The sequence below is a fragment of the Ahaetulla prasina genome, chromosome 7 (genome assembly GCF_028640845.1).
Source record: "Ahaetulla prasina isolate Xishuangbanna chromosome 7, ASM2864084v1, whole genome shotgun sequence".
NCBI lineage: Eukaryota > Metazoa > Chordata > Lepidosauria > Squamata > Colubridae > Ahaetulla > Ahaetulla prasina.
Genome location: NC_080545.1, coordinates 35596330 through 35617734, shown reverse-complemented (window position 1 = coordinate 35617734; position 21405 = coordinate 35596330). Strand labels below are relative to the sequence as shown.

The 21405-nt window shown below is 37.3% G+C and overlaps 1 protein-coding gene across 3 annotated transcripts in view; it reads left to right on the top strand.

Moving 5' to 3' along the window:
* Window positions 1-21405, top strand: part of ZNF277 (zinc finger protein 277) — a 128862-nt gene that overhangs the window by 29275 nt on the left and 78182 nt on the right. For all 3 annotated transcript variants that reach the window (XM_058189678.1, XM_058189677.1, XM_058189676.1), the window contains exon 2: window positions 16196-16397. In XM_058189678.1, the coding sequence (XP_058045661.1) occupies window positions 16196-16397 (202 nt within the window). The remainder of the gene's footprint in view (window positions 1-16195; window positions 16398-21405) is intronic.

Genomic DNA, 21405 nt, shown 5'->3' with positions numbered 1-21405 from the left:
GATAAAACTAACAGTCAATTAAAATTAGAAGCTTCATGCCTCTCCATAGTTTCAGCTACACTCCAAAGCAAGAAGACAAAGAAAATACTTTTCTTCCACAACTATTTTCAAATTCATGCAGACCAAGCCAGAATAATGGAGAATTCTCCAAAGAATTAAAGTTGTTGTGTTTGAATGAATGAGATAGTCATAGTTTTTAATATCCAACCTTCATCAATCAATATCAAAACAACATTCCATCTTCCAATATTCACCAAGGTTTCTTCTAAAATGTCTTTCTTCCTTAAGCAGTCTCTCAAAAATAGTTCATATTTCCAACTTAATTTCTTTAATTTTTCTGTCCAACCTTCAGGGTAAGCAATAGTCCATCTTTTCACATCTTTAACATTTATATATACAAATAATATTACAAATATCCAAAGTGTCAATTGTAATAATTAAAATCTTCACTTTACCTTACTTATGTCAAATAACATTGTTAAAATTACACCTATATCATCCAAAATATATCTATTATAACAATTACATTCTAATTAACATTACATCCATCTCTTAAATATAATATTTAATCCAAGTTCCTAAATTTTACTATCTATCCTCCAAAATTAAACAATATTCCATCTTCCTATTCCTTTATACCTTTAATATATCATAGTACCCTAAAATTACACATTTATATCCACAATCATTTACAAAATTAACCATAATCATATATAATAAAGTTAAACATTCTCCTCCCTTCTTCTATCTTACATTTTCAACCATCTATTCACCATTCAACTTAACATCTGTTAACAAAGAATTCCCAATCTTTAATACATTAGTATAAAATCTCGTGCTTTACAAATTGTATTGAGAAAATACTTTTCTTCCTTTATAATTCAGTGTTAAACCTGCTGAACCTCCCATCTAAAATATATCTGATGTTTCTTAAGCTCATCCACCAGAAAGGCAAATTCTTTCTCTTAACATTTTAGGAGGAATTTCCTTCATCATTATTATATCTTGTCCTAATATTTGAAATTTATTTTTATAAAATGCTTGCAAAATTCCATACCTAATCCTCTTATTTGTAAAATAAATAACCACATCTCTCGAACACTTCTGCCTTGCCCACCAAGAATTAACACGATAAATTTTTTCAATATTAACTTCAAAATCTTCTGGTTCCACTCCCTCTATCTGAGCAAAGGCCTGAATAAAAATCTCTTTCAAATTTTCTTCCTTACACTCTCTTATTCCTCTCACCCTTATAGCATATTCCATTAATTTATATTGTAATATAACCCTTTCTTCCTCTGCCTTATCAGCCTTAACCTGAATATCATCTATTTTATTTTCTAAATTCAAATTAATTTGAACTTCATCTATTTTCCTTTGCAAATCTAAATTAATTTGGTTAAATTCATTCAGTCTTTCTTCTGTCTGTGTACTAGATAACAATAATGGGGTAATTGATTCCTTTAATTTTTTCATCTCCCTACTCTGCTCTTCCACCAAATCTTTAAAATCCAGTATTTCTTTCTCCATTTCATTAAATTTTTGATCTATTTCTGAAAGATGAGCCCATAAGCTCCTGTAAAAATTCCTTAGACTTTCTTTAATATCCTCTCTCAATTTCCATTACCTGAAGTGAAGATATTTCCAATAATTAGAAGTGGTTAAATCTCTTTGCTTAAAAGCCATTTTAAACTAAGTAATATCAAGAAGAAAAAGGGGAGGGAATAAAAAGAAAAAAAATAAATTTTTCTTCTTAAACACTGTAAAAAAAAGATAATAAAAAGAAATAGATTTTTTTTAAAAAAGAATTCCATTTAGAAAAAAAATCTTGTTATTTTCTTCTTAGAGGTTCCACGCCAGCAATTGACTTCCGTGTTGAAATTTATCATAATCCTCTTCAGTCACGGAGATGGTGCTGCGTTTTGCTCTGCTTTTGCAGAGTTCTGTTCTGGAGTTTTTTTGAACTATCGAAAGGAGCGTTTCCCATCAAACCACCAGAAATCATTCTAGAATATTTGGCATTTGCTTTGACTTGTAAGCAGATGGTTCTGAACGGAAGGGATTCTAATTTCATAATGATAGTCTTTTCAGGATCATGGTAATGTAATAAAGCCACTCATTAAAATTATCATAGAAATCATCTGATCTTTATTCCATCCCCTCAACTCTTGCAAGCAAATTTTCCTGATGTATTACTTTTCACACTGTATATAATAAAATTTTTTTTTTTCAGAATAAATACTAGAAACCATTTCTCACTTTATACACATCTTTAACTCACTGTCATGGTTCCAGAAAAACCTCTTCTGCATAAAAAAAACTCAGAAGCCATTGTCTTTCAGAGTTCTTTACTAGCATGAGGAAACTGGCACATGATGAGTGGAATTCCAAAACTGAACTTCAGTTCTTTATAAAACCCCAAGAGTCCCACCCCTAACCCCTTTGCTGGTCACATGGTCCCAGGTTCTCCCAGTTCATTCGAATATCTTCGCCACTCTTCCTGCAGATGTGAACACCATCCGACCTTGACCGCTTGAAGAATGTTACCATACCTCAACCCTTCTTCCCCTCAGGGAAAAATGTGGCAGCGTCTGGAACCCTAAAGTCTAGTATGGTTTCCAGGCCTGACAGGCATCCCCCCTTGGAAAAGAAGCTATATCCTAGGAAAGAAAACAAAGAGTTAATAAAGAAGAGTGTCAGTGGTCCACACTTCCCTTCTACCCCTCTCCTCCAAGAGGTTTTTAGGTTTGTCAGGAAAGTGTCAAAATTGTTTAATCAAATTGTCGCATTTACTTTCCAACTTTTGACCCATAGATTCAGATAATGGATATCCCTTCCAGTGGACTAAATATTGTAATTGACCTCTGTATATCTAGAGTCAAGGATTTTCTTGATTTCATAATGGGTTTCACCTTGGATTATCAAGGGTGGTGGGGGAGTGGCAGGTTGAGGTCTCAGACCAGACTGTCTAGCAGGTTTAATAAGCTGGTATGGAATAACATTCGAGGGAGCTTGAGTTGGACGGTAATGGGATTAATAATTTTTACAATGGGGAAAGGACCCAAAATTTTGGACGAATTTTCTGCTGGGTATTCTCAACCTCAGATACTTAGTAGATAAAAGACTTTATGAAGGAAGGTGTTTGTCAGCTTGGGCTTTGTAATGAGCTGTCAGAGCTAAGGCCTTTTGTATTTTCCAAACAAAAAAATGGGAACAACATTTCACTGAAAGGTTCTGTGCTGCTGCTGCAGCATTATTATAACCTCAAATGGTAATCTGACCAGTTTTCTTGTTGGTAATTTAACACCATATGTATTGTTCCACCATCGAGTTCATAAAGGGTATGTGTTTTGTATGCAGAATTGCATTGATATTTTTAAGTCAATGATACAATATAAAACCATCTTTCTTTTGTTTAAATAGCACAGTATAGATAGTTGATTTTGCTGGTTCAATGAACCCTCTGGCTAAGTTAGTCTCAATGTATTTTCTTAGTTCAGACATTTTGGCTAACGTCATTGATACATTTTGGGTTTTTATTAATTTTGCCCGTGCAATTCAATTCTGATCAGTTTGTCGTGAGGTAATGTATTTCCTCGCTAACGTTGATAAATCCATGTATGCTTTAATTTTCATCAACAGTTATTGGAAATGGTTGGATTGGTGGTTCCCTCTGGTGGTCATTTTGGATAAGGTTTTCTCAGCAGGATTATTCTGGTTAGGGTCTGATTCCATAAAAAATTTTCCTGAATCCATCCTCCCATTTGATTGTGGGTTTCCCATTTGTTTCTCAATTTAAACCCAGGATGATGGATAAATGTTTTAGAGGTTGAAATTAGGCATCATCCTGTGTCCATGAATTATTAAGTTTACTTTGATAGCAAAAGGCACTCACCATTGGGTCATTTTCTGCTTGGTTGAGTCAAGAGGTCAGATGAGGAAGGTCAGTATCTATGGCTTGTGCACTGGTATTCGGATTTTTCGAGGGGTTGCGTGGTCGGGTAGCAGTTGGTGGGCGATACTGTGGGTGTTGGGCTAGGCAAACTGATGCTCATGTCCTAGTTTTCCACAACGGTAGCATTTGATTATTGTTGAAGGCTTGAAAGGTGGAGGGTGGTTGGTCTTAAGAGGAGGGTCTTGTAGGTGGTCGTTGTGGAGTTGTAGTTGGTGATTGGCTTGAGGGGTTGAATTCTCTGTCCAGAGCTATGGACACGTTGTACCAGTCATTTAGTTGTTCTGGGATTCCTCTGGTGGAGCAGGCTTTTCTGATGTTTTGATCGATTGCCTTTGAAGTAGTGGAGGAAATGGGTCTGGCCAATGTCTAAGATTGCCAGCAACCTTCTGAAATCTATACAAATTGTTTTAGAGGCCTGTTACCTTGTTTCATCGTTTTTAAGGTGGTTTCACATTCTGCAATTAGGTCATCAAGCAGTGCCATGAATCCGTGGGTTCTGGTGCACATTCATTGTGTAGTTGAGCTATCCATTCTGAGGCTAGCCTCACATTCATACCATCTGAGATGGATTGATCAGGCTTCTTTCTGATGGGTATTGATGTCTATATTGTTGGTGTGATTCCCATCAAAGGTTGGTTTGAAAGGGGGGGCTGGGTGAGGGGTGCAGGTGGGTTTAGCTGGCCTGAAGAGGGATTTGTGGGAGGGCCGTTGCTGTGTGGCTGGTTGCTGAGTTGTGAGGGTGGAATTCCCCTGGCTGCTGAGAAGAAGTCCTTGAAATGCTTCAGTTGGCGGCAGTCGGCCTGGGGCCCCAGGAAAGAAAGGTGCTGAACTTGTTGGTGCCATTGGTATTGGATCCATCCTTGTCCAGAGATAAAATGCCCAACCGGGAGGAATAAAAGCAGCAGGAGGCAGCGTAGGCCTCTGTTGGTGGGAAAAGTCAATTGGAAGGGGAGTTGCGATTCCCCAAGTCCCTGGTGCTGCCTGAACTCCTGCCGTCAGAAGGAGGGAAGGAGGTCCTCCCACGTTCATCGGAATGGCTTTGAGCTTCAGTAATTTCTCCTCTGGTAGGAAGGTGAATGGCTGAGCTAAAGGCTCTTGAGGTGGATGAGCTGAGCTTATACGAGGCCTCACCAAAGCTCAAAAGTTTCAGGAGGTCTAATAGGGACTGGGATTCTCAGGGGTCAGGTCCCAATCCAGTGACTCTCGATTCTCCAGGTTTTACTGTCCTCCTGAGGTTGAGAAGAAGGGGCTCCATTCCATCCCGAAATGTTTTCTCGAGCGACAGCTACCCATGAATCGAGTCTTTGGTGCACCAAGCTGACAAGCAGGCTCTACCAGGGTTTTTGAGTCATATCTTCTGATGGGAAGTAGGTGAATTCAACTAAGTCCTCAGATTCCAACTTGCTGCTTCCACGCTTTCAGCTTGCTGCCCTTCCATCTTGGCACTGGGTTCTTTGCTCCGCTGTGGAGGTTGCGGAGGCTGGGGCCCAACACCCTAACAGGCCCCTCTGAGCGGAGGAGAGGTACGTTAAGCAAAAGAAAGTTAAGAGTTTTGGAATAATGTCATGGTTCCAGAAAACCTCTTCTGCAAAAAACTCAGAAGCCATTGTCTTTCAGAGTTCTTTATTAGCATGAGGAAACTGGCACACGATGGAAATTAAAACTGAACTTCAGTTCTTTCCCAGTTATACAAAACCCAAGAGTCCCACCCCTGACTGGCCCTTTGCTGGTCACATGACGTTCTCCAGTTCATTCGAATATCTTCGCCACTCTTCCTGCAGATGTAGAACACCATCCACCTTGACCGCTTGAAGAATGTTCCATACCTCAACCCCCTTTCTTCTCAGGGAAAAATGTAGCAGCGTCTGAAACCTAAAGTCTAGTATGGTTTCCAGGCCTGACACAATATGAGTTCAAATTACTGGAAAACATCCTTCTCATTATACAAATTGTTTTAGAGGCCTGTTACCTTGCTTCATCGTTTTTAAGGTGGTTTCACATTCTGCAATTAGGTCATCATCTTGAAACCGGTTGCGAAGCAGTGCCATGAATCCGTGAATATCGTTTAGTTCTGGTGCACATTCATTGTGTAGTTGAGCTATCCATTCTGAGGCTAGCCTCACATTCATACCATCTGAGATGGCGTTGATCAGGCTTCTTTCTGATGGGTATTGATGTCTATATTGTTCAACGTAAGCCTCAATTCTGCTGAGAAAGTAAGCCAGGTGGTGTGGATTCCCATCAAAGGTTGGTTTGAAAGGGGGAGGGGCTGGGTGAGGGGGTGCAGGTGGGTTTAGCTGGCCTGCTTGCGGTTGAAGAGGGATTTGTGGGAGGGCCGTTGCTATTGTGGCTGGTTGCTGAGTTGTAAAGGGGGGTGGAATTCCCCCTGGCTGCTGAGAAGGAAGTCCTTGAAATGCTTCAGTTGACGAGGCAAAAATCGGCCTGGGGCCCCCAGGAAAGAAAGGTGCTGAACTTGTTGGTTGCCATTGGTATTGGATCCATCCTTGTCCAGGATAAAATGCCCAACCGGGAGGAATAAAAGCAGCAGGAGGCAGCGTAGGCCTCTGTTGGTGGGAAAAGTCAATTGGAAGGGGGAGTTGCGATTCCCCCCAAGTCCCTGGTGCTGCCTGAACTCCCTGCCGTCTGAAGGAGGGAAGGGAGGTCCTCCTGCGTTCATCGGAATGGCTTTGAGCTTCAGTAATTTCTCCCTCTGTAGTGGGAGGGAAGGTGAATTTAGGCTGAGCTAAAGGCTCTTGAGGTGGATGAGCTGAGCTTATACGAGGCCTCACTTCCAAACGCTCAAAAGTTTCCGGGAGGTCTAATAGGGACTGGGATTTCAGGGGGTTTGTCAGGTCCCAATCCAGTGACTCTCCCGATTCTCCGGGTTTTACTGTCCTCCATCGAGGTTGAGAAGAGGGAGGGGGCTCTCCATTCCGCCCCGGGGAAATGTTTTCTCCCGAACGACAGCTTACCCATGAATCGGAGTCTTTGGGCCGTGCACCAAGCTGACAAGCAGGCTCTACCACTTCGGGTTTTTGAGTCATATCTTCTGATGGGAAGTAGGTGAATTCAACTAAGTCCTCAGATTCCAACTTCTGTGCTACTTCCACGCTTTCAGCTTGCTGCCCTTCCATCTTCGCTGGGTCTTTGCTCCGCTGTGGAGGTTGCGGAGGCTGGGGCCCAGCACCCCCCTAACGGGCCCCCTCTGAGCGGAGGAGAGGGTACCGTTAAGCAAAAGAAAGTTAAGAGTTTTGGAATAATGTCATGGTTCCAGAAAAACCTCTTCTGCATAAAAAAAACTCAGAAGCCATTGTCTTTCAGAGTTCTTTATTAGCATGAGGAAACTGGCACACGATGAGTGGAATTCCAAAACTGAACTTCCGGATTCTTTCCCCAGTTATACAAACCCCAAGAGTCCCACCCCCCTGACCCCTTTGCTGGTCACATGGTCCCACGTTCTCCCAGTTCATTCGAATATCTTCTCGCCACTCTTCCTGCAGATGTGAACACCATCCGACCTTGACCGCTTGAAGAATGTTACCATACCCCTCAACCCCCTTTCTTCCCCTCAGGGGAAAAATGTGGCAGCGTCTGAAACCCTAAAGTCTAGTATGGTTTCCAGGCCTGACAATATGAGTTTCAGAATTACTGGAAAACATCCTTCTCATTATACTGATTTGTTTTCTTGCCTGCTTATTACTTCTTAATACATTCTTTTTTGTTCCTTGTTTTGGGAATTGTTGTCAAGTACTTCAACTAATCTTTTGTATTAGCTAGCTGTATGAATGAGATAATAAAACAGGCTTGTTGCTAATGAATTTATTCATTCAACTGCTGGCTTTAATTAGAAAACAATAATGCAGTAGATGTACTTATTTTGTTTTGGTACAATTATTTAAACACAATGAGCTGAAAAACACATCAGTACCCATATTTATATATCATATTCTTAAAAGACCAACCAAAAACTTTTATAACACAAAGTCTACAATATACCACTATAATCTTCATCTATATTTCCAGTGTTTGTGAACAATAAAACCTAGATTTCAGTTTGGTTTTTTACTTTTGGTTTTGGGTTTCTACAAAAGACTAAAGTTAATATCCAAGGTGGCCTAAGTAATTTTTCTTGCTGCACTTAATCAAATGTAGTATTTGCTAAACTCACATGGGTGCGTTTAGATTAATAGTAATTAATGAGAGGCTCACAAAAAATGTGTTATGCCTAATTTTGTTTGATGAGATAGTTCTGAGAATTTCTGGCATTCTTCAAGACCAGGGATGTGCCATTTCCATCTGTTTGAACATTAAACCAGACATTGTACATTGTATCAAGAATTATACATGGAGCTGGCCATGATCAAAGATGAACCTAAGGGATAAGGGAAGTTAGGAATTGTTAAAGAATTATATTTCTAGTATCTAAAAGACAAAAAAAACCCTCAACAGTCTTTGTTCTCCTCACTTGGAGAGGCAAAAGAAATTCTGACAAACATGTCTTTTGCAATTCTACTGGATGGGAGAATCTGAAAGAACATAGATAAATGTGCCTTGTTCTAAATCAGACTACTTAATTCATCCAATAATTTGCAGACAGGTTCATTTCTGCCTGAGAATGCCAGGAATCAAAGCATAGCCCCTAGTATGTGAAGCTTGCTTAGTGATAAATCCATCCAAAAAACTGACATTTTGGTGAACGTGCAAGGAAGAATAAATATTTTTTTTTTAATTCAAAAAGTTTTACAAAATTTTTTCCCCCTTTCCCCCCCTCCTCTCCCCTCCCTTCACAACCCCCCTCCCCCCCCGACTTCCCGGAACGGGCACAAGGTATAGTTAAAAATAAAACAAACATATGCTAAAAATTTTCATCCCAACTTAATTATACCCCTACAATCATCAATTCCTAACTTCCCCAAAACAATCAAAATAATACATCATAATCATTCAAAACAGTCTGATAACTCTTAGTCTGATATCTACGTTGAATATAGTCAATCCATTTTTCCATTCCTTTAAGTATCTTTCTTGCGTATTGTCTTTCAAAAGGCTGATATCTTCGCCATCTCAGCCAAATTGGCAACTTTCAATATCCATTCTTCTATTGTAGGTACTTCTTTTTTCTTCCAGTATTGTCCTATTAGTAATCTTGCTGTTATTAGATTTAAAATCAATTTAGTCTCAATTACTGTACAATCCGTAATAATTCCCAACAAGAAAAATTGCGGCAGGAACTTTATCTTCTTTTCAAAACATTTTGTAAAATCCACCAAATTTTTATCCAAAAGGCCTTTATGTCCTTACAAGTCCACCAAATGTGAAAATATGTAGCGTCATCACAATTACATCTCCAACATTTTGCTTGCATATCTGGATACATACACGATAATTTTTTAGGATCTAGATGCCATCTATAAAACATTTTATAAAAATTTTCCTCAGATTCTGTGCCTCGTGAATTTAACATTTCTAACCCAAATTTTTCCCAAGTTTCCAATAATATTGGCTCCTGAAAATTTTGTGCCCACTTTATCATACAGTCCTTTACCAAGTCCCTTTCAGAATCTATTTCAAGTAACACATTATACAATCTCTTTATATGCTCCTGAGACTGATTTCTAATTTGCTTTACCAAATTTCCCTCGTTCTGCTCTATACCAATTTTCTGATCTCCCTTCCATCTAGCACGTAGTTGCTCATATTGAAACCAAGTATAATTTTTCCCTTCCTCTCTTAATACTTGCAGAGATTTTAACTGCAAATTACCTCTTTCAGTATACAAAAGATCTTTATATGTAATCATTTCCTGATTCTGTTCTATGTTTATATTTTCTATTGTATGTCTAGGACTTGCCCATATAGGAACCTTATAATTTAGTTTATAAGAGTATTTTTCCAAACACGAGAAGGGCATTTCTTAGCACATGATTTTTAAAGGCCTTATCCACTTTTTGTCATAAATTAAATATGCATGCCATCCATATAGCAAATCATAACCTTCTATATTCAAAATTCTGTCCTCTGTTAAATTAAACCAATCACTTATTGCAGAGAGAGCAGCTGCTTCATAATATAATTTAAAATTAGGCATTTTAAACCTCCCTTTCCGAGAATCTTGAATTATTTTCATTTTAACCCTAGCTTTTTTACCTTCCCATATAAATTTGTTAATTCCCTTCTGCCATTCCTCAAGATTCTTATCTTTCTTAATTATTGGTATCATCTGAAAGAGGAATAAAAATCTAGGTAAAACATTCATTTTAATAGCAGCAATTCTCCCAGCAAAGATAATTGCAATTTTTTCCAAACAATCAACTCCTTCTGAACTTTTTGCCATAAAACCTCATAGTTATTCTTATACAATTTCACATTTGACGATGTAATATAAACCCCTAAGTACTTAACCTTCTTTACAATTTCAAATCCTGTTATTTCCTCTAGTTTTTCTTTCTGTTGTCTGGCCATATTTTTTATTATCACTTTTGTCTTTTTCTGATTTACCTTAAACCCTGAAACCTTCCCATATTGATCAATTATTTCCAACAAAGATTTACTAGAATTTATAGGGTTTGTTAAAGTAATCACCAAATCATCTGCAAAAGCTCTTAACTTATATTCATATTGTCTAACTCTAATTCCCTCTATCTCCTTTACTTCTCGTATTTTATCCAATAATGGTTCTAGAGTTAAAATAAACAATAATGGTGATAAAGGACATCCCTGTCTTGTTCCTTTCGCAATCTTAAAAGGTTCTGTTAAGCTACCATTGATTATAATCTGTGCTGTTTGCTCTCCATAAATTGCCCTAATTATTCTTAAAAAACCATCTCCAAATTGCATCTTTTCTATTAATTTAAATAAAAAATCCCAATGCAATCGATCAAAAGCTTTCTCTGCATCGAGAAAAATAAATGCTGCTGGAATAAAATTTTTCTTTTCTAAGTACTCCAGTAAATTAACAATCTGCCTAACATTATTCCTCATCTGTCTCCCTTTTATAAATCCAGATTGATCATTATGAATTCTTCGCTGCAGAATCAACATTAATCTATTAGCTATTATTTTAACAAAAATCTTATAATCATTATTTAAAAGTGAGATTGGCCTATAATTCCCAGGTTTAGAACAATCCTGTTCCTCTTTGGTATCAATGAAATAAAAGAGGTTCTCCATGAGGGGAATTCTCCTAGTTGTATCTGATTAAATAATTCCTTAAGTGGACCTAACATCTCATCCTGTAAATTCCTATAATAACTAACTGTGAGCCCATCCGTACCAGGAGTTTTCCCCATTTTTAATTGTTTAATTACCAAAATAATTTCTTCAGAGGTTATAGGCCGATTCAGTTCATCCGTTTGTTCTAAAGTTAAAATTTTAACCTTATATTCCTTCAAATAATTATCAATATCCCTATTCAATATATTATCTTTAAGATATAAATTTGTATAATATTCTAAAAAAGCTTTTTTAATTTTATCCTGTTGATATCTCTCTTTGCCTTTGTATTCTATTTTTTCTATAGTACGTTGTTTTGTCTTTTCCTTAAAGTGTATGCTAACCACCTACCAGGTCTATTTGCATTACAAAAGTATTATGTTTGGCATATTGTATATTTGTTGCCACCTGATCAGCCATTATCATATTAAATTGATTCTGTAGTAACTTTATTGCATCTTTAAGTTTTTGATCATGTGGATTATGTATTAATAATTGTTGTTTCTTATAAATTTCCTCTTCTAGATACCTACGCTGTCTTTGTTGCTTATTTCTCTGTGTATTATTAAGATATATTAATACACCTCTCATAAGAGCTTTATAGACCTCTCGCATAAGATTTCTCGCGCTGTTTCATTATTCAAATTATAATCAAAAAATTCTTTCATCTGCTTTTTACATTGATTTACATTATCCTGATATCTAAACAAATTTTCATTTAATCTCCAAGTTCTTCTACCCTCTTTTCCATATTGCAATTCCATCCAAACAGGACTATGATCAGACAAACATCTTGGAAATATCTTAGTTTTCTTCACCCTAAAAAGCAAATCATTAGAAATTAAAATAAAATCAATACGTGAGAAGGATTGATGCCTATCAGAGAAAAAAGTATAGTCTCTTTCCTCCAAATTCCGCAGTCTCCATACATCTCTTAACTCAAAATCTTCTATCATATCAAAAAAGGATTTAGGCAGCTTTGCATGTGCAGGTATCTTCTTGGAAGAAATTCTCTTGTCCTTTCGTGTATCTATTACTCCATTCCAATCTCCCAATATAATGCACGATTTATAATCCCATAGAATCAACTTATCATATAACATTCTATAAAATTTTTCTTGTTGCTGATTGGGTGCATATATACCAAGCAAGAGAGTCCTTTTGTTTCTATTGTAAGTTCAATAGCAATATATCTTCCGTGAATATCTGCCTCTATTAACTTGGCTGGTATATCTTTTCTCAAATAAACCACTATGCCATGTTTTTCTCCAAAGCTGAAGCAACAAAATGTTTACCTAACTTTGAGTTTATTAGGTACTTTTGATCTGATAATTTAATATGCTTTCTTGTAAGCAAATAACATCATTTTAAATTGTTTCAAATAATGAAATATTTTTCTTCTCTTCTGAGCTGAATTCAAACCATTGACATTCCAAGTCAAGATTTTATTTGCCATTACTGGGCTGCTTTTGAGCAATCAACTGAAGATCGTCCTCCCGTATCTTCGGCCGTGCTCCTCCCACCGCTTCTGTAGCAGAATCCTGAACTTTACTTTGAGTTTGTTGCTCCTTTTCTTTACGCTTAAGGGCTCCCCTCGTCAGTCTTTGTTCTTGTGGTTGTTCCTCTGATGGTAACATCACTGGAATCACCTCAGCTTCCACACCCATTTGAGTCTCTTGAATTCTTTTTTCTATTATTTCTATTTCAAATTTCAGCACTGTAGAAAGAAAATCTTTGGCCTTAAGCACTGTGTCAATACGATATCTCCTTCCTTGATAATACACTGTCAAACCAACTGGAACCTCCCATCTAAATTGAATCTGGTATTTCTTAAGTTCTTGTGTAAAAATGTAAAGTCCTTTCTATCCCTTAACATCTTGGGAGGAATCTCTTCAAAACCTTCAACTCCTGTTCTCCTATTTTCAAGTTTTTCTGAAAAGCAACTTGCAAAATTTGATTCCTCACTGTTCTTTTCAAAAAATAAACCACAATGTCTCTAGGAAGTTTCTTTTGCCTAGCAATCCAAGAATTAACTCTATAAATTTTGTCAATTTGATAAGCAACCTCTTGTGGATCAAGTTCAATAAATTCAGCCAGAGCTTCTGATAAAAAATTTTTTAAATCTTCCCCTTTCTCCTCATTCAAGCCCCTAATTCTCAGAGCTCCTTCCATCATTCTATACTGCATCACCACCACTTGATCTTCATTTTTGTCCAATTTGATTTGCATTCCCCCCATTCTATTTTCTATTTGTTGATTTGACTGAACAATTTCTTGCACCTCCTCCTCCACCACCTCCAGTCTTTTTGCCAAACCTTGAAAAGCCATCAAGATATCTTCTCTTATTTTTTATTATTCTCTTTTATTTCTTCTCTTATTTTCTCATTATTATCCATAATCTCCTTAAACCTTTCTTCAGACACTTTCCCTTGCTCTTTAATCAGATCTTCTAAAGCTGGTTCAGAACCCCTTCTACCTTAGAAGGTTTAGTAGCCATTTCAGTTTTTAAAATTCACAAAATATAAGTCTAGAAACTTCTCTTTTCCCTTTAAGTATAGGAGAGCTCAGTTCACTTCATTAAAATCCACACATAACATTTCTTATCTTCTTAGTTGCACAGACTGTTTGAAATTCCATTCGTCACTTTCACTCCTTTCAGGCGCCATCTTTAAGAGTCAATTAAAACAAAGAAAAATAGGTTTCTCTTTTTTAAAAGGTAGAAGTCAGGAAATCAAAAATACTTGCAATCCAGTAATTGTTCGCTCGCACTCATTCCGTCTGCTTAAAGAGATCCATAAAGATAAGACAATTAGCAGAGATGGACACTTTCTTCTTTTCCTGCTTTTGCAGGCACGCACTGAAGTCGGAGCATGGCAGGAATATTTATGGGACCGACCCTTCAGGGCTCTGCTTAATTAAAACAAAGCCCCTGGGAGGTCTACCAACATTCCTGTTGCTCTTATCTTTCCCTTTAAGTATAGGAGAGCTCACTTCACTTCATTAAAATCCACACATAACATTTCTTATCTTCTTAGTTACACAGGCTGTTTGAAATTCCATTCGTCACTTTCACTCCCTTTCAGGCGCCATCTTTAAGAGTCAATTAAAACAAAGAAAAAAAAAGTTTCTCTTTTTTAAAAGGTAGAAGTCAGGAGATCAAAAATACTTGCAATCCAGTAATTGTTCGCTCGCACTCATTCCGTCTGCTTAAAGAGATCCATAAAGATAAGACAATTAGCAGAGATGGACACTTTCTTCTTTTCCTGCTTTTGCAGGCACGCACTGAAGTCGGAGCATGGCAGGAATATTTATGGGACCGTCGACCCTTCAGGGCTCTGCTTAATTAAAAACAAAGCCCCTGGGGAGGTCTACCAACACTTCCCTGCTGCTCTTATCTTTTCCCTTTCATCCAGGGAAAGAGATTAAAGGCGGCTTTTCCTGGCTTTACGATGTTCAGTACGGAGCCCCTTAATTAGGAGCTCAGCGAAGAGGTGGAGCCATCGGAAGTTCAGGAAGAATAAATATTTTATAAGGTATCATTTTAATTATATATGGCCACTTTTGGATGGATGTTGATGCGACATATGCTATGCTGCATTCCACTATTTATTCAAATGAATTGAGATTCCTGTATTCAGGTAGCCCTTGACTTACAACTATTCATTTAATGACTGTTCAAAGTTACAGTGGGGCTGAAGAAAGTGAACATTCCTCATATATGTCCCAGTAGTCACTATGATCAGAATTCGGGCTCTTGGCAATCAGCATGTATTTAAAACTGTTGCAGCATCTTGGAGACATCTTGGAGTACATTTGCAACTTTTCCAGAGGGCTTCTAACAAGCAAAATCAATCGAGGAAGGTGGAATTGCTTAATGATAGTGGCAAAAAAAAAGACTATGAAATCAGGTGCAACAGAATTTCAGTCTGTTTGTGGTCATAAGTCAAGGACTATCTGTACACTTGCCTGCTTGCTTGTTAGTAAGCAGTTCCTTAGGCCTTTGGGAAAAAATTATATAAAGAACATGTTCCTCTGGCCAAACTGATGGAAATTATAGGAAGGTCAATCTGAAACAGGTAGTAGTTAGGGTTTGTGCTAAAAGTGAATTAGACACCCTTGCTTTGAAACACATTTTTTCAGACAACTACATCTCCTCATTGATACTTATTTTCTCTTTCTTATAAGTACATATTTGGAAGAAGGTGATGTAGTTATTCTCAGAGGCCTGAACTGATCCTTCATAGATAATTTCTCAAATTAGGTTGAGGATTAGTTGACTAAACCAAGAACCAACGTTCTTATTTTCTTTTGATTTAGACTAATATCTGTCATATTAGAGAATAAAGTATCCACTTCCTTAGCAGTAGCTTCCAGAAGTGCTATTGTGGCTCAATAATAAGAATTTAATATTTTGTTAGAAAATGTGTTTTTCTTCCTTGTTAGATAGTAAGGATTTGCAAAAGAATGGTTTGAGCTGCGTTGAATGATTTACTCAAAGCAGTATGTATTTCATGAGTTTTGTTTCAATATGAACAAAACTTGCTGGCTTGGTTTGAATATGGAACAAACCACAGCCATTTTAAATGGAATTGCCTCAAATGTTCTATGCTATTTTGAAAATGATGTAATTATAATTTGTCTTGTGTTTTGCAATGGAAGTATTATTGTTTGCATTTTCTTCTCCTGGCTATGACAACAGGAAGCAACAAGTTGTGTCCCCATTGCTTATAGTTTAGACTGGGCAAGCAAGGTGAGTTGGGGATTGAATTTTGGAGCAGAATGGCAGACATTTAAGGAATATATTTCATGGTGACTAAGCTATTCTGATTCTGTTTTCCCATTCATGCCAGTCCTTGGGCACTAGAATGAAAACCACTACTTGATTGTTTAAAATAGATTACTGCATATATGAGTTTATGCAAAAATGCATATATGAATTATTGATTATACTTCAGGAAAAATGCAGGTAGAATGTAAGTGCAAAAAAATATATTTGTGCATATGTATTAATCCTGATATTTCCTTCAGACCACCAAGACTATATTTTGGAACCACTTTCCCTGCCAGAAAGTCCAGGTGGCATTTCTGCTGAAGAAGAATCTCCATCTGTGCCTTGTCTGTTCTGTGAAGAATATTATCCAATATCAGAACAAAATCAAATTCTGAAACACATGATCATAAAACACAAACTTATCATAGCAGATGTAAAGCTGATTGAAGATTTTAGAAGGTATGTTTCCTTAAAATTAGGTAATGGCTCTTAGCGCAAAGATGCCATGATCTAATTCTAATAACGTCAACCATTGTTTCTGCTGGTAGATACTGCAAATGGAAGAAGAGGATTAATGAAGATCAGTGGAGACTTTAATGATTGGTTTAAATAAGAGAAATAATAGCAGATAACTCTTAATAAATAATAGATATGCAAACAACAAATTTACACTTTTTCATAGTTTTAGGATTGTAGATGTGACAGTCCATCATGGAAACTATAGATACAGGATTAGAATTACCCATAGTGGTGAATATATGTGCCAAATAGTTCTAGTTATGAAAAAGTGGAGAGTTAGATCATTGTACAAGTGTAGACCTCATTTTGGAATTTTAAACATAAAATCTCGAAATTTAAAACTGAAGACCCAGAAGGAAAACAGATATTTAAAATTATTCTATGAATTAGCACCAACTCTACATAGTGGAATGAAACATATTTGGTTCTGATTTCCTTTTGACTTTCTGCATTTTATATTTAAATTTCATCCTGTTAAAAGATAGATATTCAAATGTAAGTATTTTGCAGAAGATTTTAAACACAAATAGGAATAATTTAATAAGAAAACCTACAAATAACCATAGTAAATAAATTGTCAGTTATCTGCCTATACCAGCAGCTCTTTTTCAAGCACCATTCTCACAGAATCTCTTTAGCAAGATTTATTGAAAGGCAAAAGGGAATATTTGAGGAATTCCATCAACTGAATTATTCCTCAGGATATACCTAAATAGAGGTAGTCCTTGACTTATGGCCACAATTGAGCCCAAAATTTCTGTGGCTAAGTGAGACATTTGTTAAGTGAGTTTTGCTCCATTTTATGACCTTTCTTGCCACAGTTGTTAAGTGAATCAGTGAAATTATTAAGTTAATAATATGGTTGTTAAATGAATCTGGCTTGACTTTGTTTGTCAAAAGGTTACAAAAGTGACACAAATATGAGTTAATTACCAAATATATGAATGTTGATCACATGACCGTGGGGATGTAATAGTCTGTAAAATGGCCATGTCACATTTTTCAATGCCATTGTAACTTGGAACAGTCACTAAATGAATGTTGTAAGTCAAGGACTCTGTACACTACAGCAGGACTTTCTTTAACATATTACTGCTTTTAGGTGAACCACAAAGTGGTAGGTCTCTTTACTGATGACACAAAAGCTTGCATCATCTACTTTTATGTATATACATGAAGCTCTTCATCTGGCAGATGCCCTTTGGGGACCAATTTATTCTTGCAATTTCTCTAGCAGGCCCAACATGATGTAGGGTCAAATGATCCCAACAACTTGACCAGAAGGTGAGAATAGCTCTATCAGAGGACAATCTTCAAAAACTTCACTCAGTCTTTCCCAAGATTTACTAGAACCATATAAAAACATAGTTCCTAAGCTACAACCAATACTAGTACATGATCAGAACTTTTCAGCTAAGAAGCCTTGTATTGCCTTCAAACCATGGTTTGACAAGGATTGTGTAGAAGCCAAGAAAGCGCTCACCTTCGCTTATAAGATGTACAGAAGCGAGACTGGGAATGGTAATAAAACTAGTCTTAAACATATTATTCTCAAAAAACAATATAAGCAACTGATTGCTCTTAAGAAGAGAAAAGACACAAGGTCCTCCTGGGAACAGCTTATTGTGGCAGCAAAGCAAAAGAACTCTTCTCTGTTCTGGCATCTAATAGCTAGTCATTCTGACAGAATTCATACCCTATTAGACGTCCACATACCTCCTACAACCTGGGGACTTCACTTTCTGAGAATGTATGAAGACCTGTCCAGTGAGAATATAAGGTATACAATGAAGGACTTACCTAAATGGCCCTCGGGTTCAGAGTCCGAAATCAAATTGCTCATTGGTCAGCTCAGAACTGGGAAGGCACCAGGAGCTGACTCCATTACCGCTGAATTACTGAAGAACAATTTGGAGTGGGGATACCAGTTCTGGTGGTGCTATTCATTTATATCAACTCCACTGGCTATGTCCCAGAAGATTGGGGCTTGGCAACTGTCCCGATTTTTAAAAACAGAAAGAGAGATGACCCTGCCAATTATAGACCAATAGGTCTGCTAAACATAATCAGCAAACTATATGCCAAACACCTCCAAGATGAACTAAAGGAATGGCTGGATTTTGAGAATTTGATCGCTGAAGAGCAAGCTAGGTTTAACATGGGGAGAGGTACCATTGATCAGTGCGTAATTCTTCATCATCTGATTGAAAAATGCATCTCAAATAGACCTGTATCATTATACGCCGGTTTTATAGATTTCAAGGCAGCCTTTGATACAGTTACCAGGACTAAGCTATGGGAGAAGCTGGAAGCTGCCTCAATTGACCACAGGCTTCTTCATCTATTACGTGCCTTGCATACTAAAGCATCACTCAAGCTGAGGTGTAATATGCAAGGGTCCCTCTCGAAGTCAGTCAAAACTCAAAAGGGGGTTAAACAGGGCTTCATTACCCCCCCCCCCGCTTTTCAACTTTTACATAAATGACATGGTAAAATGGCTAAACAAACCAAATCACCACCCCGCAAAAATAAGTGACTGAAGCATTGCCCTCCTGCTCTTTGCAGATGACGCTGTGATCCTCTCCAGGTCACCAGTAGGCCTTAAAAGAGCCTTGTGAGCCCTTCTCCAGTACTGTAATTACAATAAACTGGACATAAATTATAAGAAAACAAAGATCATGGCCTTTTCAAAAAGGCCAAAAGTTTATTAAAAAATTATCTAAATGGCCACAAAATAGAGGAGGTAGCCACTTTCAAATACCTGGAGTGGTCATTCAGGCCAATGGTTCAAGAAAAGCACATGAAGAATATGCAGCTACCTTGGGCCAAAGATCAGCGAGTACCATTCTTAATTTTTTCCGCACAAAGAGAGGATACTATGTCCCTGATATTATTAAGCTTTTTGTGGCCAAGTCGCTAGCACAGCTCCTTAGTGGGACCTTGCTAAGACTGTCAGCTTCATGTTTTACCTCATTAGAAATAGTTCAATCCAGGGGTGAAATGCTCCTGGTTTGGACTGGATCATCTGATCTGTAGCGATGGCGGCGGGCGGTTCAGAGAACCGGTAGCAAAAATCCCTGCCCCCCCCCCATGCCCAGCTGAGCTGCGCGATCATCAGAGATTTTTTTTAAAAAAAAACTTTTAAAAGCATTTTTTCTTCGTCCGAAAAAATGCTTTTAAAAGTAAAAAAAAAAAGGCTCTGGTGATTGCGTGGCTAAGCTGGGATCATCAGAACCTTTTAAAAGCATTTTTTCTACAACCTCTTTGGCCGAAAAGGTTGTTTAAAAATGCTTTTAAAGGGTTCTGACGATCAGGGGACTCAGCTGGGATCATCAGAACCCTTTAAAAGCATTTTTTCTACAATCTCTTCGGCCAAAGAGGTTATAGAAAAAATGCTTTTTAAGTTAAAAGAAAAAGTTGGCCACCCAGTCACATTACCCCCTCCCCCCCCACCAAGCCATGCCCACAGAACCAGTAATAACAAATTTTACATTTCACCACTGGTTCAATCCAAATTCATTAGATCAATTCTCGAGATGCCACATTGTGTCTCAATTGCACTTCTGCGGCTGGAGACAGGATTGATAAAAGTCAAAGCAAGAATCTGTATAACGTCCTTAAATCTCTGGCTAAAGCTTAACTTCTTTCTGCAAGGTCTTATGCCGTTAATCCTCCAAGACAAATTCTCTTCATCATGGATAAAGGCTTTCGAGTCCAACCTTGCCAAACTAGGCTTCTCCCCAGTTTTAATACTCAAGATGGACTATAATCTAGCAAGACAAACCTTGCAACAATGGGTGGAGAACATCAAGAGGCAGGCAGACTTAGGGAAAGCTCCGCTGTTTTTGGCTCCAGATGCCATTTGATGTGTTGTTGCTCCTGCCAGCTATCTTAGTTGGAATCAGCAAACCACCGGAAAGCATTTCACTTGCACGGTGCTGTGCGCTTCCATCAGCCGTTCTGTATGGCTAGTATAAAAGGATACCATTTACGGAAAGACTCTGTCCCTCAGCTCAGGAGAAGTGGAGACTGTTTGTCACATGCTTCTTAGATGCTCCTTTTATACGGAGATTAGGAAAAAACATATTCTGCCAATAACTGCTAGGTATCCTGGCCATTACAACACTATCTATCTTCAGTGGCTGCTTAAGGATGAACAGTCCATAACTACAGTACAGGTGGCCAGATTCTGCGCAGCAGCCCTAAGGATTTATCACAAATACATGTCTTCACCACCATAGCGATGTATATAACAATTGTGGCTAACCCTTTGCACTGCATAGTCATTTCCCTTTTAGCGTTGAACCCACAATGGGCCATACAGTTTAGGGATTGCAACTATTGTATTGTTTTTAATATATAATTATTTAATGTATAATGTATAATTAATGTATAATTAAAGTATAATTGACACTGGATTTATTATAGATTTTAGTTGTTATTTATTATTTTATACTACAATTCTTAAGTGTATATATACTGAGTGCTTTTATTTGTTGTGGCCTAAGACTGTAATAATAAATTGTACAGATTATTTTAAGGAGATAGGGAAGAAGGAAGAAACAGAGAGACTACTTATTAACATATTTGAAACACAAAAAACACATTGAATTCACATAAACACATTCAATTCAGTTTTATTACTATCATAAAGAGTTAAATTTAGTCTCAGTTCTATGCATGCATAAATCAAAATATAAAAGTTAATGAAGAATACTTCCTAAAGTTTTTGTTGATGACATGATCTTGGACATACAGAAGTTAATGCTGTACAAACTACTTTTTTAAAAAAAAAAAATTTTTAGCCAGAATGTCCTATAAGCCCAGGAAATAAAAAACATTTCAGTTTTGCACTGGTCTCAGCATTTTGTGTTAATTATGAGAAATTAGAATTACTGAATGTTCATAAATTTACAGGCATTTTGTGGAAAGTAGTGAGTATTCCTCA